The 25,839-nt window shown below is 35.3% G+C and overlaps 1 protein-coding gene across 3 annotated transcripts; it reads left to right on the forward strand.

Moving 5' to 3' along the window:
- The first annotated feature begins 350 nt into the window (after positions 1–350).
- On the forward strand, positions 351–25,444 carry LOC121378815 (transmembrane protein 220-like). Of its 3 annotated transcripts, XM_041507143.1 has the most exons (8): positions 388–452; positions 1,859–1,949; positions 10,586–10,755; positions 15,114–15,143; positions 17,544–17,607; positions 21,087–21,219; positions 22,871–22,936; positions 24,358–25,444. In XM_041507143.1, the coding sequence occupies exons 3-8, from the start codon at positions 10,621–10,623 to the stop codon at positions 24,503–24,505; spliced, it is 576 nt and encodes a 191-aa protein (XP_041363077.1). In that variant the 5' UTR covers positions 388–452; positions 1,859–1,949; positions 10,586–10,620; the 3' UTR covers positions 24,506–25,444. The 3 variants fall into 3 exon arrangements, with proteins under 3 accessions (XP_041363076.1, XP_041363077.1, XP_041363078.1); XM_041507142.1 differs by lacking the exon at positions 1,859–1,949 and having other exon boundaries at positions 351–452; XM_041507144.1 differs by lacking the exons at positions 388–452; positions 1,859–1,949; positions 10,586–10,755 and adding an exon at positions 11,395–13,270.
- Positions 25,445–25,839: the final 395 nt, after the last annotated feature.

A 25,839-nucleotide genomic window follows, 5' to 3' on the forward strand; every position in this document is an offset into this window, starting at 1 on the left:
AACGTTTGATAATGTATGTTTTATTATTCTTTTGTGATCAATTTATAATTATTTTACGGTACTGACAAAATGTGCGGGTGACTTAGTTTCGATTAGGTCATTTATTAATTGTTTGGAAGAAAAGTGCGCTGCTAGCGCTAACACTGACTTGATGTTTATTCTATCAAGTAATCAAATAATTTAATTTTTAAAAATCGTGACTTTTATTTTGAAAAGTAAAAACATCAATTTAGGACTTTATCTGATTATGATCCATATTAGCACGAAAATAAATTGAATGTAATGGATGAGTACAGCTGTCTATGTGAGAAGCTAGACAGATTAGAAAAAGGAGGGAATTACAAGAAACAAAGATATTTGATTAATGACACCCCAGCACATTCATGTTTAATGAGCGGTGTCTGGTGATAACTACGACACTTGACTCTGGAAACAAAAGCGTCTTGGACTTGGTATGAAAACGTTTTTGACTTTAACCTATCATTCAGATCATCTGTTCAGTACCGGATTAACAACGTAATAGAATCTGATGTCGGGATATGGACCCCACAGTAAAGTGACAGTTGACACGAATCAGTCTCTGTGTCGAGTAACTTACTGCAAGGCGCTAGGGTCTCCACGAGTACTCGGGTACTCAAGCATGGGTCGAGTCTAGCAAGACTCGAGTCCGTTCTACAGGACTCGAATACCCGTACAAGGAATAGTACTTTAATTTAATTATACATTTTTACTTCATTTTGCCATATGCTTGCCGCCTGTTATAGTCGGGATCGCAGACTCCGTGGGTTTGGCTATTTTTGGAATTTAAGCGCCATCTAGCGTTTGTTGACATATGCAAATAGAAGGAAGTATGTTGCTTGTATGGAGGCGCGTAAAGGCCACATAATATTAACAAATCTGTAATGTCACACATTGTTGTTTGACTGAATCACTTGGAGAATGAGCGAGAGGGTCAACATATTTGTTACTTTAAACATATTATTTTTTAAAAAATTATAAACTGAACACAAATATAAAAATTGAAGGACATTCCTGAGTTTGCTGCATTGTAAGATGTTTCCTACTAATAAAATATCTCTACAATTAAACTTAGATATTAAATATATTTTCTTGTTTAGAATATCAGTGTCTGTATATTCAATGTGTTTCTGGTCGTCTTAATATTTGTAAGAAGCCGAAACTGGATTTGTCTTCAAATAATTTCATATGTACGAAAAAAAAATATTTTAGGAAATAAAATGAAATTTAACCTAATACAAATATTAGAAACGATCAGAAACACATTTAATATACAGTCACTAATATTTTATGCAGAAAAATATATTTGATATGTAATTACAATTGTTAAAAAGTCTCTGTTAGTCAATAACATCTTAAAAATTGGAGCAAACTCAGGAATGTCCCTTTAAGGATTACTGATAATAATATTTAAAAAAAATAAAAATAAAAATAAACAAAGCACTGAAAAGATGACAATTGGAAAGAACACAAAAACTTACCTTCATCACCCCAGCCTGGACCATCCACCTCACTGAAAACAATTCAATTTCCCATGATGAAAGTGAAGTGTCTGATTTAGAGGAATTGAAATGCTGTGTAATTTGTAAACAGTTTTCTCTACTGGCACACAAAGAATGTGTAAATCTTGTGAGTGTCAAGTGGGTACAATATCATAAAGGTGATCACTAGAAATGTCTTATATTAATATTCTCCAGTGATACCATTACCAAGGACAGACAACACATTTCTGTGCCTTCACAGTCACTGCATGCAGAATATAGGCTACTCGGCTAATTTCTAAAGTGTTACTGTTCTGTATATTGAAGTTTAATAAATATTTTTAACTTATTGGTTTTAGGTACCTTTAACCATGATAACAGGACGTTAAAAAGACAAATTCTGGTGATATTCACACCAGGACTTGCTTGATGTTCACGCTCAGTAATAAGGTAACATTTATTAGCATTTTGTTGATAACGGGCCTCTCCATACTAAACAATCATAACACCCGTGGTAACTGCGAGTTCCTTCCCTTTGTGTATGTACGTCACCACATCAAAACTGGTACGCGTTTCCTACTGGAAATTAATAACTTGGGTGGGATTTTTTATTTCATTATATGCATGAAAGCATGAATAACAAAACAGCAAAAAAAATCGTTAGGGTAGACAAATGTTTTTATTGAGAATCCCATTTTCCGATAAGCCACGCAGTAATAGGGCATGTTATGCTACATTATACGGCTATGAGACATGGAGAGAAAACAAAAGCCGGATGTGTGGAATGGATGACTGAATAATGAATGAATGAATGAATGTTTAACAACATCCCAGCACAAAAATACACATCTGCTATTGGGTGTCATAAAATGGTAAGTATATGGAAGCCAAATATGTGAAATGCAATATAATGGCATGATTTGGTATCCATATTCAGCGCTGGAATTAAGATGCATAATGCTTTTTTACTTTATTTATTTTTAGTCTCATTATCATCTAGTGTACTGTTACTGTTACTTTATTAACATGCCTATATCCAAATATAATGCCAATTTTAGACGCGCGGTCTGAGAAAAATATCAAAATAATTTAAATTAATTAAATTATTAGGCCTAGGAGGATTAGGTGGAAAGGGTTGGGCCTTCAGCCACGGAAACATAGTATTTATTTAAGGTTTAGGATGGTCCCATTAAAGACTTCAGTGTAGAGGATGGTGTGTGTGTGTGTGTGACGCCTACTTCTATCGACCCCTATTACTAGCATCCCCATAAACACTCCACCACCCTCCCAACCATTGTCCGCTCCGTTTCCGTCACCCCCTTATTATTTATTTTATTAATATTTATAGAAAATTAATATAAATAGAAAGTATTTCCTTATAGTGCAATGGAAGAGAAATTGATTTCATTCTGTCCAGCAGATAGCCCGAGTACTCTGACTGTAAGAGGGCTAGACAGACATTTGGATGATTATTTAACCCAAATAATCATCCAAGTGTCCGTCTAGACTTCTTATAGTCAGAGTACTCTGGCTATACAGCGGAATCAATAAAAAGTCGTCGAGCGACTCATTTATATAGTCCAGGCAAAATAGTGAAAGACCCATTTCAAATTACAAAAGTTTTAATTTCAACTGTATTCCATCTCTGTGTGTAGTACAAAATAATATATCAAAAATGTAGAACAAGATAATTAGTGGAACAATTTTAAATTCAACGTTGAAAATACACTTGTGAAAATAAGTTAGGGGACACTAACATTTTAATTTTATGCTTCTGTATTCAACTGGTATAGTGGTAACTCAATTAAACATTATGAGAATAACTTTAACAGCTATCTAACTCTTCAAAAGTATTGCAATGTTAATGTGAATATAAAATTCAGTGATATTAATGTATTGTAAACCGTTTTAATATGCAGTGTCTTAGCAAAAATTTGTCATGTATTCTACTTCCTACTTGCTTTGATTTCCATTTCATTCTCAATATCTGCTACAATATTTTATGTGCAATATACCGTACAGTACTGGATGTAATGATATAATGGTTCAGTCATCGATCTAAAGACCTGGTAATAGCTCCTACCCTGTGTTTAACAGCCCAGGGGGGTTGTATAGGGCCACTACACCGACCTTTCACCAACAATTAATTATTCATCCACTGTCCTTTAGAGACAGCCTGGATAGCCGAACCGTGTCCAGGATATCGTGCCTGAACCTTAATTGGATGCATGCACGAAAATCAAGTTAAAATTAATGAAACGAATAAATATGCCTTTAATATAAAACAAATGCACTCTGTTAAGAACTGTGAGAAAAACGTCAGCAAATTTTTAAAATGCTGTTGGACTTCTTGCCTCCTTAATGCCTGTGTAGGTAGTAAAATGTTCTCGAAGTTCGAAGTGCACCTAACTTTAAAGAGTAATAAATATGGTCACGCCTGTCATTGGTGAGATCTGTGAAAGAACCTGTTGTCATAAGTGGTTTGTTTCATTCGCCAGTAAATATATTCATTATAAATATTAATTTATATTTGTATCAAGTACTATTAATTGCATTTGAAACATGTGCAGAGTGCCACAATCTCTGTATGGAACTGGGTAGTCAAGGGCGCTTTCTAGTATATCTCAAATTAGCATTAAATTTTTTTTATTTAAGGATTGATGGAAATGATGCATGTAGAAGCTGTAGCCACAGTTGCTGTTGTTATCTATGGGGTTTGATATGGTGCTATAGACTTTAAAGTAAGATGGTCCACATCTGCTTTTGCATGTGTACCTTTTCAATCTGTCACTTAGCACATTCATGGAACATTATCTGTTTGCCCAGCACATCAAGCCCTTTGTTATCAGTCCATCCCCCAAAAAGCAAAGAAAGCATATCCAAATTTGTGTGGGAAAATACTGAAGAAGAAATTGTCAAAATAATCAGACATTGATTGTTATACCATAGCAATTTAGACAACATAATAAACTTGAACAAAAATACAACTGTGATTTATTTTAATACAAAACAGGTGTGTATGTTATACATTTAGATGTATGTGGCTCCTGCTTTAGTTGACTGTGATTAGGAAAATACTGCATCTCGTTTGTTTTTAATTACATATGCAAATAGATGACATTTTCCCATTAACATATTGACCCATAATGCATTAAAACGCACCATATTTTCATTAATAATGGGATAGCAAGAAAATAGATGTATAAAACTGGTTATGTGGTATATATAGACCAGGTATATATGAATTCATCTACTGTTTCAGGTTTGGGATAACAAGCTGACTCACAAAATAAAAAATGTGGATTATATATATTACAAGGAAACAAATACATGAACTAATGTAACGTTTTAATGTGGGTCAGTATATAAATAAATTCATAATAATGAGTTATCAATGAAAATATCAAATATAAATAATACTTTATTCTGGCATTGTAACATATTAATAACAGTGCTAATACAAAACAATTTCTAAATCTTTTTGGTACATCATTAATTTTTATGGCTGATGTTATTGCATTGGATTGTTATTCTGCATCTTATACTTTATTTAGTAGACACTTTTTTTTGGGCAAAACAACAAATATTGGTCATTGTCAAGTTCTCTAAAATATGTATTATAACTTAATGTGACCCTGTAATTGAGGAATCTCTCCCAACCTAAGTTCATATTATTAACTTTACTACTAATCATATGCATTATTCTTATCAGATTCTGAATGAAAAAAGATTAATTACATTACTTTATTAACAAAAACCCTCCTAAATTCCTCCTATATGTACCAGATTACTTAAAATGTCTTTAAATATGCAAATAACAACACTTAAAGCATTTTGTGCCTGAAGTGGCAAGTCATTTGATCTAAAATAATTTGAGGGTGCTGAAGAAATGTTGCCATGTCATACTAATATATTTCCATTACACTACAACGTTATGACAGGTTGGTTCCAAGACTCTGTCAAATGAAACGGAGGAAACATAGCTCTATAATAGATACTTTTATGTCATATTCTGTAGAACCCACAATTATTTAAACCAAATGCCATAAAATTATCCGTTAATCTAGAGTTTTTTAATACATTGGTAATTTCAATGTTTATGCTAATTTTATGTATATTTTACTGCTTAAAACATTGCAGACTAATCATATCAATCATGTCATATAGAAAACAGGAATATCCACTAATATTGTGAATGTATTCCAGTTAGAAGCCAAGATATTGCAATTACTGTTTTAGTTGATTCGAGGTAGCCATCTTGAATTTCATTATAATATTTCATAGATCCAGGTTAAATCCAATGAAACAGATATTTATATATTTATAAATAACAATGTCACCTAGACAGCTAACTAATCAAGAGAAAGCAGGATGTGTGTGTTGAAAAAGCAGGAGATTTTTTAAATTCACACAATATTACAGTAAGTTATAATTTCATTATAGTGTGTTAGTTATATAGGCAACCATATTGAATTTATTTTATTTGTATATAATATTGAACTAAAACACTTCACAGGTACCATATATCAATTCTTAGACATATAAAACATAAGAAAAACTATTAATATTATGAATATGTATTCAGTTAGAATCCTAGACATGAAATTTCATGTTTTAGTATATAATGTGGTGGCCATCTTGAATTTGTAAGGATAAATTATGAAAACATCAGCTGGTAACATTTTTTCTTTATATCAGCATCCTCAAATTATGTAAGATCAACTGAGTTGCCAAAATGCTCAGGGAAGTTAATTTTTACAAAATATGGACTAATTTAATATTGATTGCGCCAGTGCTCACACTATCCTAACTTTAAAGCCAAATTACTACCTGTTCCACTAATTATATTTTTCTACCTTTTTAATATGTTATTCCTGACTGTTAATTTCATTAGTTTTGCAATTTGTAGGAAGCGGGAAGAGGGGGGAGGGGGCATATGCTCTCCTCCCCACTTTGTAGCAGCAGCGATGGTTTTTATATATTTATACATGTATTTATATATTGTCAACGTCTCTAACTGCGTTATGCTTCCAACTCCGTTCACTTTGTTTTTGTGTGCACGGTTCACACAACTAACATCCGATTTGTTGTCGTCTTCATGCCGTTCAGGACTGGAAATAGTCCAGTGGTACAGCATTCGCTCAATGCGCGGTCGGTGTGGGATCGATCCCCGTCGGTGGGCCCATTGGGCTATTTCTCGTTCCAGACAGTGAACCACGACTGGTATATCAAAGGCCGTGGTATGTACTACCCTGTCTGGGATGGTGCATATAAAAGATCCCTTGCTGCTAATCGGAAAGAGTAGCCCATGAAGTGGCGAAAGCGGGTTTCCTCTCAATATATGTGTGGTCCTTAACCATATGTCTGATGCCATATAACCATAAATAAAATGTGTTGAATGCATCGTTAAATAAAACATGTCTTTCTTTCATGCCGTTCATTTGTGAGGTTTTTCTTCACAGTTCTAGAATATTTTTACATTAATTGATTGCAATCTATTTTGTTTCACATATCGAAGCTGAAAAATGTAGAATAGTATTTTCGTAAATATCTTATTCGTGCTTTTGTCGAAAGGTAAAAGTAGTTTGGGACATCGTATAGGCTCAAATATCCGGGTAATATTTTTTCGATCTATGCACAGTGTGCAGATTGCTTCTACAGCCACTGATTGGCTGGCTGAAAAATCACGACGTTTGGTTGGTTACTTGCCATGGCCGGAACTTCATTTTCATTTATATAATGTTTCCATTCATGAGTCAGATTACACATAACGTTATATGATCTACAAAGCTTTACAAAAACAAATGGATTCATTTGTTTCGTAAACATGAAATGGGACATTTTCACAAGTAGCGGCTTTAGTAATATATAAAAAGAATTATTTTCAAGTGCAAATACAGTTGTATTATTTTATAATTAAATTTCTTTTACATTCATTACAACGTAACGTCATCCGATTGGTCAAGACGTAGCAACGGGAGTTTGTTCATTTTTCGATGAACGTAAAAATTACGTCGTCAGGGAACGTCATATGTGATGACGTCATTTTATATGGGCAAGTTGTCTTAATGAGCGTTATTGTTTATGGATAAAAAATAATTCAAAATAAAGCATGACGTTTTAGTGATATTATTAGCATGTATTATTCAAATTTAATTATAAGTATTGTCTGTTATTTCTTTTACGTTCATCTGGATATGAAAAAAAAAATCATCCGCAAACTTATGTGAGAACGGCTTCGCCGATTCATACAGTTTGCGGATGATTTTTTTTGTTCATACCCCGATGAACGTAACAGAAACAACAGACAATCCTTAAGTACTGTAAACATTTGGCTGTAAAAAGAACGCCGTTATGCTGTGATGTCACTTACATTACGTCATGTAATGCACGTAAGATTATATGACGTAATGGCTGATGGTTTTTGTTGTAGACTGCAGAGGAATTTTTACATTAAAAATCAGTTAAAATTGACAATGGGTAATAAAGAGAATAACCAACTCGCCAAAGGCTCGGGTTAACAACAGTCATTCACGAGGGACAAATAATTCATAATTCCTCGTAGCTCGTTAGTTATTCTCTAAATATATATATATATAGATGTATATATATAGATATATATATATAGATATATACACCCACACCCACACTCACACACTTTTTGGCACCTTCCTACGCCTATGTTAATGGATTAAATAGAAAGAACTACGTCAGTTTCAGACTACAGTCAATGCTGTCCGGTGTATTACTATAATTAATGTATATCAGGGGATCGACTCATTATTTATTTCTAATTAATGTTGACACGGTGATAGTCCGAAGGGACATAGTAAGTGTGGTTTTTACCATGTCGGATCTTGTTACATATCCTATATATATATACAGCCTGTATTAAAAACTTGTGGCACCATGTTTCAACCATTTCTCATTATTACTCCAAACAAGGTTTCGTTTATTTTGGCACCGTATTGAAAAAATTCACTTTTATTTAAAGGGTTTTATTTTATGTTTTTTAAATAACACCCCCCACCCAACAAAACAGCAACAACAACAAACAAAAACGGAATAATGACTGCACTTGTATTGTGTATGCATGAGTGGGTGTGATTTTTTTTCTGATGTGAATGTATGAGTGTTTACAACATAATTTATTTTATTAAAAGCATTGAAGGGAGGAAATGTTTTATTTAATGATGCATTCAAAACATTATATTTACGGATATATGGCGTCGGACATACTTGTATGGTTAAAGATCACACCGATATTGAAAGAGGAAATCTGCTGCCGCCACGCAATGGGCTACTCTTTCTGATTAAATAGCAAGAGATCTTTTATATGCATCATCCCATAGACAGGATAGCACATACCAAGGCCTTTGATGTACCAGTCGTGTTGCACTGGCTGGAGCAAATAAAAGCATTGAAGATATATTTTGAAAAAGATAAGTAGGCCTACTTGATAAACATCCCTTACCTCCCCAATAGCATTTCCTAACTATGCAAACTAGATATACAGTGAAATTCCACCTAGCAAGCACCCGGGTGGGATGTACAATACACCATCACAGTTTACCAAAACAGTCATCATTCTAAATATTGGTAATTCAATATTACGACCACCCGACTATTAAGGCCAATTTTAATAAGCCCTGCCAATGGTTGCAATAGAGGAGTGTCACTGTACATATTAATTTAAATAAATACAAGTACATGTATAGTACACATGTTAATTTAAATAAATACAAGTACATGTATAGTACACATGTATTACTCTTATTAAATACTAACTTGTCTTAATGAGATAGGTTTTTTAATGAAACTGAAAATTCCAGAAATGTTTTTATAAAACAATGCTAAAATATTCCAAAAGTCAAAGCCATGGGCTTCATATTAAATTGGAGTTCTAAATAAAACCCTGCATATTCTATTAAACTTGATTGGAAGCTTCCTTGATTCATGGAGAAACAAAATCATGAATTTGGTCATTCTGACAAAAACGGAAAAATCTTTCATCCATAGAAGGAAGGAAATGTTTTATTTAACAAAGCACTCAACACATTTTATTTACGGTTATGTGGCATCAGACATATGGTTAAGGACCACACAGATATTGAGGGAGGATATCTGCTGTGACCACTTCATGGGCTACTCTTTTCGATTAGCAGCAAGGGATCTCTTGTAGGCAAAATAGCACATACCACAGCCTTTGATGTACCAGTCGTGGTGCACTGGCTGGAGCAAGAAATAGTCCAATGGGTCCACCGACGGGGATCGATCCCAAACCAACTGTGCATCAAACGAGCGCTTTACCACTGGGCTACGTTTTTCCATAGATGCCCAGCTTTGACACATTTTGTCATTCTGACATCAGAAAACGATGAAAATTAAGCCAATTAAAAAAAAAATCTTATTTCCAGAAATGCTATAATGGAATAGTTTTCATATAATATTATGTAAAAGCCATTAGATGGTTTATCCAAGTTGTGAATTTCATTTTGAGTCCCTTGTTTGTGCCTGCTGAGGGGTGAAGTTTACTATAGAGTTATACAGAGAAATGCATTTAAACTTTAATTTCTTCACAACTAATGTGGTGGGAGACTTCCTTGATACATGGAGAAACCAATCATGAAATTAGTCGTTCTGACCCTCAGGAAACTGTCCTGAACTCGATCATTTACTCAGGTGACCGTTTATGCCCATGGGCCTCTTGTTTATTATAACTGACCATTGGAACATCACTAATGATGTTATTATTGACAAAGTTGACAAATTATTATTTAATTCCTTTACTTCAAACAGATAGTGTGTCGACTAGTGCATTTCAGGGTTGGTTGCAGGATTTTTCCAGTGAGGGGACACTGGTGCAAAATGTCCTGAGTATAATGAAGATTATTAAAAAAAGTATTTTATCAGTTTAGTATGTTGATTTTAAAAGTGGAATTTATACTAATAGGCCCTACCTACATGTATAGGATAGTTCCCAATTCGACTTCAGATTTAATTCAGCCTAAGTAAAATTGTGATTCACTCAAACACCATTAATTTTACTCCTAAAAACCCTATTTGATGTTTGTTTTTTGTTCTAGTGTCATGAATTTGAGGTTGTGACTGCTAGTCTGCCATGTCTGACAGGAAGCACGTGATAACTTTCTCCGAACATGGGGGATCCAGTAAGCAGGGCGGCCATAGCATGATGATCTGGCAAGTCGTCAACTCACTGATGTCTTTGTTCTTCACGCTGGCAGCACTTGTCAATGTAGGTAAAGGGATAGATGCAGCACTTGTAAAGGTACAGATGCAGCACTTGTCAGTGTAGGCAAAGGGACGGATGTAGCACTTGTAAAGGGACGGATGCAGCACTTGTAAAGGGATGGATGCAGCACTTGTCAGTGTAGTCAAAGGGATGGATGTAGCATGGATGCAGCACTTGTAAAGGGATGGATGCAGCACTTGTCAGTGTAGTCAAAGGGACGGATGTAGCACTTTTCAATGTAGGTAAAGGGACAGATACAGTACTTTTCAATGTAGATAAAGGGACGGATGTAGCACTTTTAAGTGTAGGTAAAGGGACAGTTGCAGCACTTGTAAAGGGATGGATGCAGCACATGTAAAGGGATGGATGCAGCACTTGTAAAGGGATGGATGCAGCACATGTAAAGGGATGGATGCAGCACTTGTAAAGGGATGGATGCAGCACTTGTAAAGGGATGGATGCAGCACTTGTAAAGGGATGGATGCAGCACATGTAAAGGGACGGATGCAGCACTTGTAAGGGATGGATAGCACTTGTAAAGGGATGGATGCAGCACTTGTCAAGTCAAAGGATGGATGCAGCACTTGTAAAGGGATGGATGCAGCACTTGTAAAGTGGAGCAGCAAAAAGGGATGGATGCAGCACTTGTAAAGGGATGGATGCAGCACATGTAAAGGGATGGATGCAGCACATGTAAAGGGATGGATGCAGCACATGTAAAGGGATGGATGCAGCACATGTAAAGGGATGGATGCAGCACTTGTAAAGGGATGGATGCAGCACATGTAAAGGGATGGATGCAGCACTTGTCAGTGTAGTCAAAGGGACGGATGCAGCACTTGTAAAGGGATGGATGCAGCACTTGTAAAGGGATGGATGCAGCACTTGTAAAGGGATGGATGCAGCACATGTAAAGGGATGGATGCAGCACATGTAAAGGGATGGATGCAGCACTTGTAAAGGGATGGATGCAGCACATGTAAAGGGATGGATGCAGCACTTGTCAGTGTAGTCAAAGGGACGGATGTAGCACTTGTAAAGGGATGGATGCAGCACTTGTAAAGGGATGGATGCAGCATTTGTAAATGGATGGATGTAGCACTTATAAAGGGATGGATGCAGAACTTGTAAAGGGATGGATGTAGCACTTTTCAATGTAGGTAAAGGGACGGATGTAGCACTTTTCAATGTGGGTAAAGGGACAGATACAGCACATTTCAATGTAGATAAAGGGATGGATGTAGCACTTTTAAGTGTAGGTAAAGGGACGGTTGCAGCACTTGTCAATGTAGGTAAAGGGACGGATGCAGCACTTGTAAAGGGACGGATGCAGCACTTGTAAGTGGATGAATGTAGCACTTTTCAATGTAGGTAAAGGGACGGATGTAGCACTTTTCAACGTAGGTAAAGGGATGGATGCAGAACTTTTCAGTGTAGGTAAAGGGACGGTTGCAGCACTTGTAAAGGGATGGATGCAGCACTTTTCAATGTAGGTAAAGGGACATGTGCAGCAATTGTCAGTGTAGTCAAAGGGACAGATGCAGAACTTTTCAGTGTAGGTAAAAAGACGGATGCAGCACTTGTAAAGGGATGGATGCAGCACTCGTCAGTGTAGCCAAAGGGATGGATGCAGTACTTGTAAAGGGACGGATGCAGCACTTGTAAAGGGACGGATGCAGCACTTTTCAGTGTAGTCAAAGGGATGGATGCAGCACTTGTAAAGGGATGGATGCAGCACTTGTAAAGGGATGGATGCAGCACTTTTTAGTGTAGTCAAAGGGATGGATGCAGCACTTGTAAAGGGATGGATGCAGCACTTGTAAAGGGACGGATGCAGCACTTTTCAATGTAGGTAAAAGAACGGATGCAGCACTTTTCAGTGTAGGTAAAGGGATGGATGCAGCACTTTTCAGTGTAGGTAAAGGGATGGATGCAGCACTTGTCAATGTAGGTAAAGGGACGGATGCAGCACTTGTCAATGTAGGTAAAGGGACGGATGCAGCACTTGTCAATGTAGGTAAAGGGACGGATGCAGCACTTTTCAGTGTAGGTAAAAAGACGGATGCAGCACTTGTAAAGGGACAGATGCAGCACTTGTAAAGGGATGGATGCAGCACTCGTCAGTGTAGCCAAAGGGATGGATGCAGCACTTGTAAAGGGACGGATGCAGCACTTTTCAATGTAGGTAAAAGAACGGATGCAGCACTTTTCAGTGTAGGTAAAGGGATGGATGGACGCAGCACTTTTTAGTGTAGGTAAAGGGATGGATGCAGCACTTGTCAATGTAGGTAAAGGGACGAATGCAGCACTTGTCAATGTAGGTAAAGGGATGGATGCAGCACTTTTCAGTGTAGGTAAAAAGACGGATGCAGCACTTGTAAAGGGATGGATGCAGCACTTTTCAGTGTAGTCAAAGGGACGGATGTAGCACTTTTCAATGTAGGTAAAAGGACGGATGCAGCACTTGTAAAGGGATGAATGCAGCACTTGTAAAGGGATGGATGCAGCACTTTTCAATGTAGGTAAAAGGACGGATGCAGCACTTTTCAGTGTAGGTAAAGGGATGGATGCAGCACTTTTCAATGTAGGTAAAGGGACGGATGCAGCACTTGTCAATGTAGGTAAAGGGACGGATGCAGCACTTGTCAATGTAGGTAAAGAGACGGATGCAGCATTTGTCAATGTAGGTAAAGGGACGGATGTAGCACTTTTTAGTGTAGGTAAAGGGATGGATGCAGCACTTGTCAATGTAGATAAAGGGATAGATGCAGCACTTGTCAAAAAAGGGGCACCTGCAGTATTTCTAGCTACACTAATGTGTATTGTACAATCTAGTCAATCAAGATACATGTATAACATCTCTCCAATAAAAATATTTTTAAAAATTGATTACTTACACAACCCCTGCAATTATCCACGGCAAGAAAACATGCCATTGAAAAAAACAAATTAATATAGTACTAGGTAAAAAAGTGCTGTTTAATACTGAATTTTAGGGGAACCTTAAAGTATGAGGGGGGGTCAGTATCCACCCCCTTGTCCTACAATTGAGGTGGCATATATCCATATATCAGTCATCCTTTTGATGATGCTTACATGTATGTAACAGACAAATCAGCCCCTGTACTGAAACGATTTCAAATACAGACCCTCATGCAGTGTAAAATAGAAGCTTTAACTTCATAATTTATGCATAATTGGGTGCAACCCATATGAGGCCCAGAATCATTTACTTTTCAAGTTTTTTTCTCGATTTGAGATGAACTGTCAGCAAAATTGTATATGTTTATGATATGCGAGACATTTAATTCCTTGGAATTTGTTTTTATGCTTTACTTTATATACTGAGAGGCATAAATAATGCAATGGGTATTTCGCTGATATTTTCTTATAGAAATATTATGTCATCTATATTAGACATGCAGACAAATGATATTGGTAACAACTGTAACTGAAAGAAGATATTGTTCAAATTCGGAATTTAAAAAAATAAAATGTGGTTTTAAACAAAAAACACAACTTGGCTTTTTGGCAATGAAACATCAATTTTTTAACATTACTTACTGTGGCATATTAAAAAAAAAGACAGAAAACACAAAAAATTGTTGCTTTTGTAAGAAGACGAGAGGAGGCAATGCACATGAAAAATATTTTCATATGCAATGTCATGTTGCAATAAACACCCAAGTTATGCTTTTTGCTGAAAAGTCATTTTATTTTTTAAAAATCTGATTTGAACAAAATCTTCTTTCACTTACAGTTGTTACCAATGTCATTTGTCTGCATGCTTAGCTAGTATATATGATTTGACATTTCTATACAGGATTATTCAATGAAATACTTATTGCATTATTTATGCTTCTCAGTATACACACTGTTTAAATTTATAAAATGTATTTGTGTCTTGGACTATGTATGGGAAGGGCATGGTGGCACCATATAATTTTTGTTGTCGCCAACTATGTCCAAATAAGGGGGCCAAATGGCATGTACATGTAAGGAGGGCAATCACAGCCTTTGACGTCATTGCCGTGATAAAATTTGAATCCTGCTACCATTGAGTTAAAATCATGTCCTCAGTATGAGAATATTATACAGCATTATAGCATCTGGCATTCAAATCCCAATACTGACACCAAGGATAAATTCCTGACTGGGTGTAAGCTAGGTCACTGCAATACCCGGTACTACTATATGTAACTACTACAGTAATCATTAGTGTGTGCCTAAAACAGCATGCTTGATCACATGTAACTGATAATATAAGCACATCCATATGATTACAAAGTAAAACATTGATTGCAGTTAGTTATGTGAACTTATTGTTCCACTAAAACATTTTTTCTTCTCTCTTTTTTTAGGTAAATGATGAAGACTGGTATCTGTGGGTGGTATGTGTTGTTTTTTAAAATATTATTTTTAAATCACAGTTTGGTTAAGCAGAGCTCTAAACAATCCGTTTTGAATCCATGATATAAAAAGGGCACAGTATTATATGAAGGAATTTGTTTTTAGGTGACCGGCCTCGGTGGCGTCGTGGTTAGGCCATCGGTCTACAGGCTGGTAGGTACTGGGTTCGGATCCCAGTCAAGGCATGGGATTTTTAAGCCAGATACCGACTTCAAACCCTGAGAGAGTGCTCCGCAAGGCTCAATGGGTAGGTGTAAACCACTTGCACCGACCAGTGATCCATAACTGGTTCAATAAAGGCCATGGTTTGTGCTATCCTGCCTGTGGGAAGCGCAAATAAAAGATCCCTTGCTGCTAATCGGAAAGAGTAGCCCATGTAGTGGCGACAGAAGGTTTCCTCTCAAAATCTGTATGGTCCTTAACCATATAACTGTAAATAAAATGTGTTGAGTGCATCATTAAATAAAACATTTCTTTCTTTATCTTTGTTTTTAGGTGAGGAGAAAAATTATATATTTTCCAAAATATGAATGGATATCACATTTAGTTTATTACATTATTAATGGGTCCATTGGAAATATTGCCAGTATCATTAGACAAAGTAAACTTGTAATAGTATATCATGTAACATTAAACTGGCCTGTTGAACATGGGTGAGTTAGTCCTTTTTCAATTAAATTACATACACGTACAACAGGAAAAAAGGTAACAACTAATAAATTATTCCAATAATCATTAAACTTTATCATAAATATATACAAAAATCTTTCTTATCTGTAATGTTGGAGTGGTTTACCTCATGACTTGGGCCTCTAATGGCATCATGTCAATTTAAAATGCACTGCACAGTAATTGTCCTCTAGTAACATCAACGAGCTTGCAACTTAACTGAAGAAGAGCCTAACTCCAGGAGCTCCAGGGTCCATCTTCAACTGGACATAATATATGAATCATGAATCAAGACGTAATATACAGTGGGAAGTTTTGTCATTCTTTCACAGTGATACATGTATATATACCTTGAGGTCCTTAGAATGCAAAAGATGTAAAACCCAGATTTTTTTAAAAAGTGGAGTTGGGGTCCTTTTGTAATTCAGGGATACATCTGGATGATACTGGGTTTTAAGTATATCTTTTAAAAATACGCACTGTTGACTTGACAGGATGTTTTACCATTTCAGAAGAAAGAACACTTTAAATACAAGCATTTATTTAAATATTACTACAGTGGAATGTTGGATGCATTTGAATGTGATTATACACTTAAAAATCTAGGGTGATGATACCATTAACCCAGGTAGCTGAGGTGTAGGCCCAGGCCAGTGTACTTGAACCTGAATTGAATATAGGTATGAACATTAATGAATATATTTATCGTAATTGTATGTTGTCTCCATTGTGGTAATTTTGTGATTGACATAATAGCTGTAAAGCATACTTCTGTTTTGGAAGGCAAGTACATGTATATATATATATATATAAGCAGATACATTTGTCATATATCCAGATACAATGAAACTGAAATGATTGAGTGTAGTTCATAATTACATCACCTAAAAGCTCATTCAGTAAATTAGTTATGTTTAATTAGTTGATTGTGTGTGTCTAAGATCAGTGATGACCTGAGAATAACTGGGTTTTGTCTTGATGAAATCAATGCATGTGTAGTCTCTCTGACCCATTAGACACTCGTACACTTGAAACATTACCATTTTGATTATGCAGCACACGGTATCTGGTAACCTATGTACATGTACTGATGTTGGTATAAAGTGCTCCTACTGGCAGCAGCTAATGGCAATTTCCCCATTAGCTCAGTTGGTAGAGCACTGGACTCTTGTACTGAAAGTCTGTGGTTCGAATCCCCTTAGTGAAGGTTGATTTTTCTGTTTCATGTAGGTTACCACAAAATACTGGTCTCGTGACCTATGGGTTACTGTGTTACGACACATTTATCAAGTTTACAATTCCCATAATTGTTATTAGAATATTACTTCACAAACAACCTGATGCTTTGTTATTGATATCACTGTTCTGCATGTTATACTGATATATGTACCGGTACTTGTATGTGTTTCTTACATGTATGTACATTTTTATTGAAATAAGCTAGATTTTATGGAGAATGAAATGTTTTCTCGACATGATGTGGTAATTTCCTGATAACCTGAATGACCGGTCTTGACTTATTTCAATGCTTAATGCAACAGAGAATAAATTACCCATTCATGTAGCAAAATGATAGAACCATGTTGTCTGAATGTCATGACATAACTCAATTTTGATCAGATTTTAAGAACTGTTATTCTCCAGTCACAGAAAATGATTATATAATTATGTAATTATTTACCCTGAGATTTACATTTTGTGATCTTTTACAGCCTATTTATGGAATTCCTGGATTTCTGGCAACTGTTTTAGTCTTCAAACCACAAGCTGTTTCAGGTATGATAATGTCATGTTAGAGAATTTACCATCCTATCAGTTCCACTTAAACATCACAGACAACACACATGCAGCCCTTGAAATTCAGACAATTTTGTGATGGCAGCAAAGTGCTGTTACAAGCTAATTTCTGGCATGAATTCGGCCAATTTCAGCCCCTGGCATTGGAATTTAAATGTTGTTTGTCAATAATTCCTTGACTTGACATATAATGTAACGGAAAACTGTTTGGAAATACTGTAAATCATAAAATAATAGTGATCTTAAAATTTAGCGAAATCTAAATAAGTGACATATTAGCGACATAAAACTTTAGTGAGGTCATCATATCAGAAACTCAAAAACTAATAATCATAAGTTGTAGGATTAGCTGAAATAATTTTTTGACAAATCTTGACGTTATGCAGCTTACATGTACATCTTGAATTTAGTAGAAAAATTGCAGTAATGTGCATGCTAACTAACTATTGTTGTTTGCTATCCTTTTGGTTTAATCAATAGCATGTAACCATTGTTGCGAGTTCAGTTAATCACAGACAAGACAATATCACACAAAAGTGTTTTGGAACAGTCTGTTGTATGTCTCTTTAAATTTAGTGTCATGAAATATTAGCGTCTTGTATGGCTTCGCTAAGTTTGCTAACATTTTATGCTCGCTAACATTTCCTGATTTACAGTAACAAAATGAGTATTTATGTGATTTCCAAAACAGTTTCAAGGTTCCAAATAGCACCCTATGAAAAGCATTCCAGGTTTTAGACCTAGGAGATGAAATAGAAATCTGCCTGCTAACACTATCTTAAATATTGCAGGTTATTTTTCAAGAAAGTTATATGTACAATCAGTACAATCATCTCATTTGCTATTTGACTTGTGATTCTGTTTAATTTTAATTCCATAATGCTCTAAAATACCATGAATTTAATTAACTGTATTCTCATAGTTTCTATTTTATAAGTTTGTTTATCCAAATAATCAGCATCTGTTTACTGTAGTATGCTTCTGTTTACTGTGGTATGCTTTGTAGATATGTCATTACCATTTCATTTCCATATCGATTATCAACATGTCTGAATGTCTGGCAAAACGTCATCGTGTAGAGTTGTCACTGGATGATAAGTTAAAATTATTAATAAATATGAAACTTTACCCAAATCAACATTACAATCATTAAGTGATTCATTTGGCATTGGGAAATCGACTGTATCTGACATACAGTAATTAAGTAAAAATAAAAATACTTTCAAAGGCTGTTTCTTAAAACCTCAATAAACTGAACACCCCTCTAAACTGAATTATTTTATTAGGTCCCAATGGTGTTCGGTTTAGAGAAGTTTCACTATTTCTTTTTATCTGCTCTTTCAAAAAAATAATAGGCCATATATTTCACTTCCTATTTCAAGCCCAGAGTTTCTCCTTTCATTTTAGTCCTAACAATTGTTTAGTAAATTGAATACTACACGTAAATCAAGAAACAATATCCTGTTTTATATCTAAAGCAACTTATAAAATCAAAAGTAACTTGTCTGTCTGTCTTTGTTCACTTTGACCTATTAATTAACTCCAACTTTCATGCCAGTTGCCAATAAACAGAATGCATTGTTAGGTTTCTAAAATATGGATAACCACCAACTTCCATGTGAAATGTGTTGTTGACTAGGAATAGCGCAGCAGTGTTGTATGTAAAAGGTGTTGTATGTAAAACTGTTGGCGATGAGAACCACAGCTTGTACAGTGCGGCTCTGGTTCTCTTGAGATTTTTCTCTCATGTTTTTGTACCAGTATAATACTATAAGCCAAATTATACTGATTAACATCTCGGCCATATAGTAACTTTTGCAATGGCAATTGGTAATGTTGCCGCAAAAGCTACTTCGAGGGCTGCATATGCTTATAGCTCAAGTGTTCCTGCTTTTGAAATGTATCAATTAAAGGTAGGGTCAACTCAAACAAGAGCCTTATGTGTTGGAAAGATGCATACCCGGACCACCAACACATACTGACACTTTAGCAAATGAAAAACACGTAATTTTAGAGTTAATAAAAAAACATGATTATTCCTGCTAACTGGGGGCAGCCATTTTGTTTCATTTTTGTGACGTCTGGTGGGATAGCTTGGGGCGAAGTGACGTCAGCTCCTGACCATCTCCTGTATGTACAGTGTAAACAAAAGCAGTAATTTTCGACAAGGCGCTTCTCTTTGATCAACCTGACTTGTAAAACAGCATAAATGACATAATATAATAAACTATTTAACTAAATATTTCAAGTTGCATTAATGGAACAAAATGGGGTTATAATATTTTTCTCTGTTAAATAATCCAAAGGAAAAATGTATACTATTAGGCCTATTGATATGCTATGTTGGAGCAAAAAGAACAACCCACGATACCCAAGTGATAATTTTCTTTTCTTTGGGACTACGTAATTGGTCAGTTCTGTGGTTTTAGATGGAAAAGTCTACTTAATCAATAGTTTTACAGAACTATTTACAGTAATAAACCATGTCCATTACCATTTTAGGGGCGACAGGTAATATTCCACAACGCCGGTATGTATTTTTGTGTCTAGACAGCATCATTTAATTGGCTCGTCTGGTTACCAATCAAATACACACCTGCCAATCAGGAATCACAGGTAGAAGCAACTAACAGCATAGACCAATTAACTAAGAAAACACTCTGTGTATCATTCCAGTACGTAGGTTAATACATGGACAAAACATTGTTAATTATTTCGACTTGTTGTGTAGCCACTTTGACAATGGTATTTTATTTTGTATTAAAAAATAATATATATAGTGCTGGATATACTTATTGCTGGCTTACTGGGATGTGTATTATTACAGAACATTGCAATGTATGACTATTTATCATCCCGCAAAAACCAGGTAGATTGTGTTTCTCTAGTTCTAAGGGTCATTCCTGACGTTACGCGTTAAGTATTACGTAACCACCAGCTCGCCAGAGGGCATACTCACTGAGATGGTACAAAATGGCTGCGCCCGTTATATATAATAGCCGTCACATTTAACCATTTTATTAATTAACTATACGATTATACTTGTTGATATTAAGCAGTAATGTGCATTATATATTGTTGAATATGCATACCAGGCCAAATGACTGAATCATTAAGCATTTGTTTGTTGGTTTGCATGTTTATTAGCTTAAGTGTGGTACATAAACTTTATTGAATAGTCTTCATATAGATATGTGTAAAGAATCAGTAGCTGATTTATCAAAGTTGTGAATATCATTAATGTTGGGTCCCCTGTTTGTGCTTGAGGAGGGGTGAAGTTTACTAGAGATGTATAGAGAGAAATACATTTAGATTGTAATTTCTTCACAACTACTAGACAATTTCCAACTAAATTTTGTGGGAAGCTTCCTTGACCCATTCTGCACAGAGAAACAAAATCATGTATTTGGTCATTCATTTATTTGTTGATTCATCCAACATTCATGCATTTTTCATAGAAAGTGGCCTGTGGAAGAAACTGTCTGTGATGACCTTGGCTTTCTGTCTGAGCTATTTGCTGTACCAGGTGGTTCTTTTGTTTCAAGTCATTCGTGGTCAAATACAAAATCCGCTCCAGCATGAGGAAGGAAGGTTGGTGTGCATTTTGGACATTTATTAAGAGACTTGAGGACCATTTTATGAAAGGTTATCATTGCAATGTGTGACATGGATATATTCATGGCTGTTTAGGAAAACTATTTGTGACTAAGAGATAAGTAGGCCTCCAGGTACCTTTCATAAATTCTACTCTTAACAAGCCTGGAAATAAGTGGCCAGTCACAGACACTGTCCGGTACAAAGTTTTCATTTGTCAAACTTTGACAGTTAGCAATTTAACATTAGCAGTCATTTTGTCCGACACCAAATGAAGTATTTCTGTGTTGAACTAGTCCGAAACAAACGTAGAAAGATATTCACTTAATGTGGGCCTTGCACTAGTGTTGAAGCAGTTCGATGCAGTACGTTTTGAAATGCATATATTTAAAATCATTTTTTGACCATATAGTGCAGCATGCACATACATGTACTTATTTTGGAACTGTTGCTAGAATGCCTTCGCATTTGCCTGGAAATGGTATTTCCCATGTCAGTTATTAGACCCAAGCAAGCCCAATGATCCGAGGTGTTCCAAAAGACCCAAGTTGACAACACATCTTTTAACGAAAATGTAACCGTCTAAACAGTGGACGAATAATCTAGTGCCATTGTATTTATTTAATGTAAGTTGTACCTGTGAAACCGCATGGTCCTGTGGGTAGCGGTCATTATTTAAATCGGCCAAATAAACAGGTTGTGTAATGTGCATATACTCTGGGTTAGCTATTAGTCTATATTTATCAACAGTACCTTTGCGGTTCTTACGAATCTCAATTAAGCAATAAAAATTAAATTTAAATGTATAATATTTGTTTTAAAATAACTAAAGTACACATTATTCAATATGTTTATTAGGTGCTTTGTTATTATAAAGTTATTTCAGTTTTGAACGTGATTGGAATTCGTTGACATTTTGTTGGCCTCATTGCAGTGACTGGGCAGTCATAAAAAAAAAAAAAATTGTTATAATTTTTTAAACATATATATAACCAAATGAATTTGACCGACATAGTTCATTTTGACAGGCACCACTAAAACAATTATTTCAAGGCTTGCTTAACGTCTAATATTTGTAGTCAAACTTGTAGAGATGGCTTTTTTATTAGCAGAACAAATACACATAAATGAAGAAATAACGTAAAACCCAAATTTAACCTGAGACCACTGCTATCCAGACTAAATTATATTTTTTGAAATTTAAAACTAATTTATCATGCTTTTTTCATTTTTCAAAATAAGGCCATGCTAGTTAATTTTTTTGTTTGATGAACTTTTTCCTCAAAACAAGATCAGAGATCTGAATAAAAAATAAAAAGGCTTCAAAATAAATGAAGATCATATTAACTAAAATTTAAAAACAAATTTAAAACAAAAACAAACACAATTAGTTTATTTAATTTGAAATGCAAGATATACAGAACAATTAAAATTTAACAGTTTTTCAAACCAAAATGAACACAATAAATTTTTGATGATGCAATAATGATAAATTGTTAAAGATAATGGCTTAGTAACTTTGTTATTTTACATACCGGAATTATACCCATTTCCATGAGTAACTTAATGTCAAATTATTATTTATATTCATACACATAACAACATTAAAATTTCAAAGGTTGACTGTTTTTGTTTGTCTTTCTTGCAGGGAAATGGCCGGACTCCTCATTATTATCACATGGCTCATTCTGTTTAGATTCACCAATATTGGAAGGTAAATAAAATGTAAATAGAATGTAAATTTCATTTACAAAATAATCATGGCTTTTTGTGGGAGTATCCGACTCATAATTAATTTTTTGAAGGTAAATGATATTTTTGACACCATAGACATGGATTTCAGTCCTCTACCAGTTCAACCGGCCGATATTATTGATTTTATCTTCATCTGTCTGTCTGGTTAAATTCCAGACTTTTCTTCGCAATGCATGCCTCAAGATACTGAGCTGAAATTGTGTGTATAGATGTATCATGTATAATGGAAAAGGTCAAGTTTTGAGTTTCAAGGGGATCAACATATGGCAGTTATGGTCCTTGAATGTAGGAGATATTTCAACCATCACGGTTTTGTCGACCTTTCTTTGCAGTGTGTCAAGATATGGATCTGAAATTTTATGTATAGCTTTATCATTATATATTCAGATATTACTTCCCTATAAAAAAAATTGTTGAGCCCGATAGAAAAGATGTATTTCTTTAGTACTGTCTGAATGCTTGTTTAAATGGTAGGTATGAAAAAAATAATGATTCTTTAATCACACCACATACACAACTCTTATAATGTTGTATATCTGCACTTTATTTTATACATAATATTATGCACAAGATAACACATACCCCAAATTTTGATCACTGGTTGCAATGGGAGGTTATTAATGGAAAAAGGTAGCAGATTTCCTCTGTAAACTATGAGTCAAAATTACCAAATATTTGACATCCAATAGCTGATGATTAATCAGTGCTCTAGTGGTGTCGTTAAACAAAATAGAATTTAACTTGTGATGTGTTTGTTAATTGGGCAGACTGTAATGTACACATACCGTATGTATGACACAGGAGTGTAATTGCATAGTGTCTGCTATATCACAAAACCGTGGCAGGCTTTCTGCCAGAAAATATTTTGTGTGTACATAATAAAAACACACTATAAGTGCCCCTACTAGGTGGTTATGGGTCTGAAATCTTTTAAAGTTCAACACTGTATTTCATGTACTTTGACAAATTTTAAGCAGCAGTTCTCATAGAATCTTTCTAAAAATTATACAAATGTATCCATTAATTTCAAAACATTTACACTCCGAACATAATTTTATCATTTGTACCCTCTGGCAGAAACCCTGCTTGGTGTGTGCTGTCCTGTCTGGCAGTAGTGGGTTAATTCTCTATCAGTCTAGCCACTGATTAAGAGGTGTTAAACAAACATTAATTCCATCAGTTCAGTTCAACCTAGAATTTAAGAAGTTAAAAAAAACATATGATCACTTAAGAAATTAAAATCAGTCCCAATAATATTTGGGTAAATTCATGCTTATATGTTGATGGAGGTTGGGTCGATCTAGCTTACTTGATTGTAATGTACCCTATGTATTTAAAACTGACATTAACCTATAATATTTTATCTTTTCTTATTTTTAGACAAGATGTTTCTCCAACAAATAAAAACCTGATGAATGTGTTATTGTTGCTAGCAGGAACATTGGCATGTGTACCTATCATCACTTGGTCATTGTGCTTTGTGGCTGATTGGCATACAAAACTGGGTCATTGCACAGGAATGTTTTGAGAAATATGTACATTTTAAGAATGAAATATGCTTTTTATAATATTGTATGTAGCCCAGTGGTAAAGTGCTCACTGGAGGTGCGGTCTGTCCAGGATTGATTTCCTTCATTGACCTATTTTTCGTTCCAGTCAATGTACCATAACTGGTATATGAAAGGCTGTGGTATGTGCTATTCTGTCTAGGATGGTGCATATAAAAGATCCCTTGCTACTATTGGAAAAAATGTAGCAGATTTCCAATCAAATAAATAAATCAATGTGCTTTAGTGGTGTTGTTAAACAAAAAAACGTTTTTTTACAATTTATTTCTGTGTTTGAGATGGTCATAATAGCTGTAGTATGCACATAGCTGTATGTAATGAGGCATCAATCGTCCAGAAAAGATGACTGGTACACAGTGCCATTTTTGGTTGTTTGCCTTGCTTACTGAATGAATTCCCATTGATCAACAGTGTGCCCTACTCAGGGGCCTAGCTTCCATATACGCAGGTATGCAGCTGCGTACCACCTGAGATTACAAATGGTTTTTTTAATTAAAATATATGATGTAAATGGGTGTGTGTATATGCGTTGTATTCCATCGCCGAAAAAGTCTGTGTACCACCTAAAAATCCCAAGCTAGGCCCCTGCTACTAGTTTTCGTCATACACGTGGATGCATGGTCCAATCTTATCAATGAAATGAAAACAATTTTAAAACATTCCATTTAATAGAATTCCCTGGTTTATAAAAAGAAATATTTTACTGTGCAATATTAATTATTATTTGTCAAAACTATAATATGTGTGTAGTGCAATATGAAAATTACACTAAGGTGTGATTTTAAATATACTAAAACGCAAAAGAAACGCAGGTCCTGAAAATGCGAAAGAATTGCACTTTGTAAAGCAGTATCTTTGGTGGAATTGAACCTCAACTGTGTTAAAGGACATGGCACACACCCACACCGCAGTCCCACCTGCGTGTCAATTTCATTACCTGTGTGACGTCACGAATTCTCAAAACACGTTGTTTGCACGTGCTGGATCATCCGTATCATGAATCCAGTGCAAACACACTCATTGAAATGCTTATAAAGCCTACACACCTGGATTTAATCGCATAAATTCAATTTGAGTAGTGACAGACAACAGAATCACATTTTAAAAATGCCGCGACTGACGCAACTCCAGCGAGGGATGGCCATCGGGATGTTGCAAGCCGGACAGACCCGTACTGCTGTAGCCAGACAATTGGGATGTCATGTTTCGACAATCGCACGCCTTTCTCAACGTCACCAAATCACTGGATCTGTGAACGCTCGACCACGCACCGGCCGCCCGAGGGTGACAACCG

Source organism: Gigantopelta aegis, chromosome 8 (assembly GCF_016097555.1).
Source record: "Gigantopelta aegis isolate Gae_Host chromosome 8, Gae_host_genome, whole genome shotgun sequence".
Classification (NCBI taxonomy): Eukaryota; Metazoa; Mollusca; class Gastropoda; order Neomphalida; family Peltospiridae; genus Gigantopelta; species Gigantopelta aegis.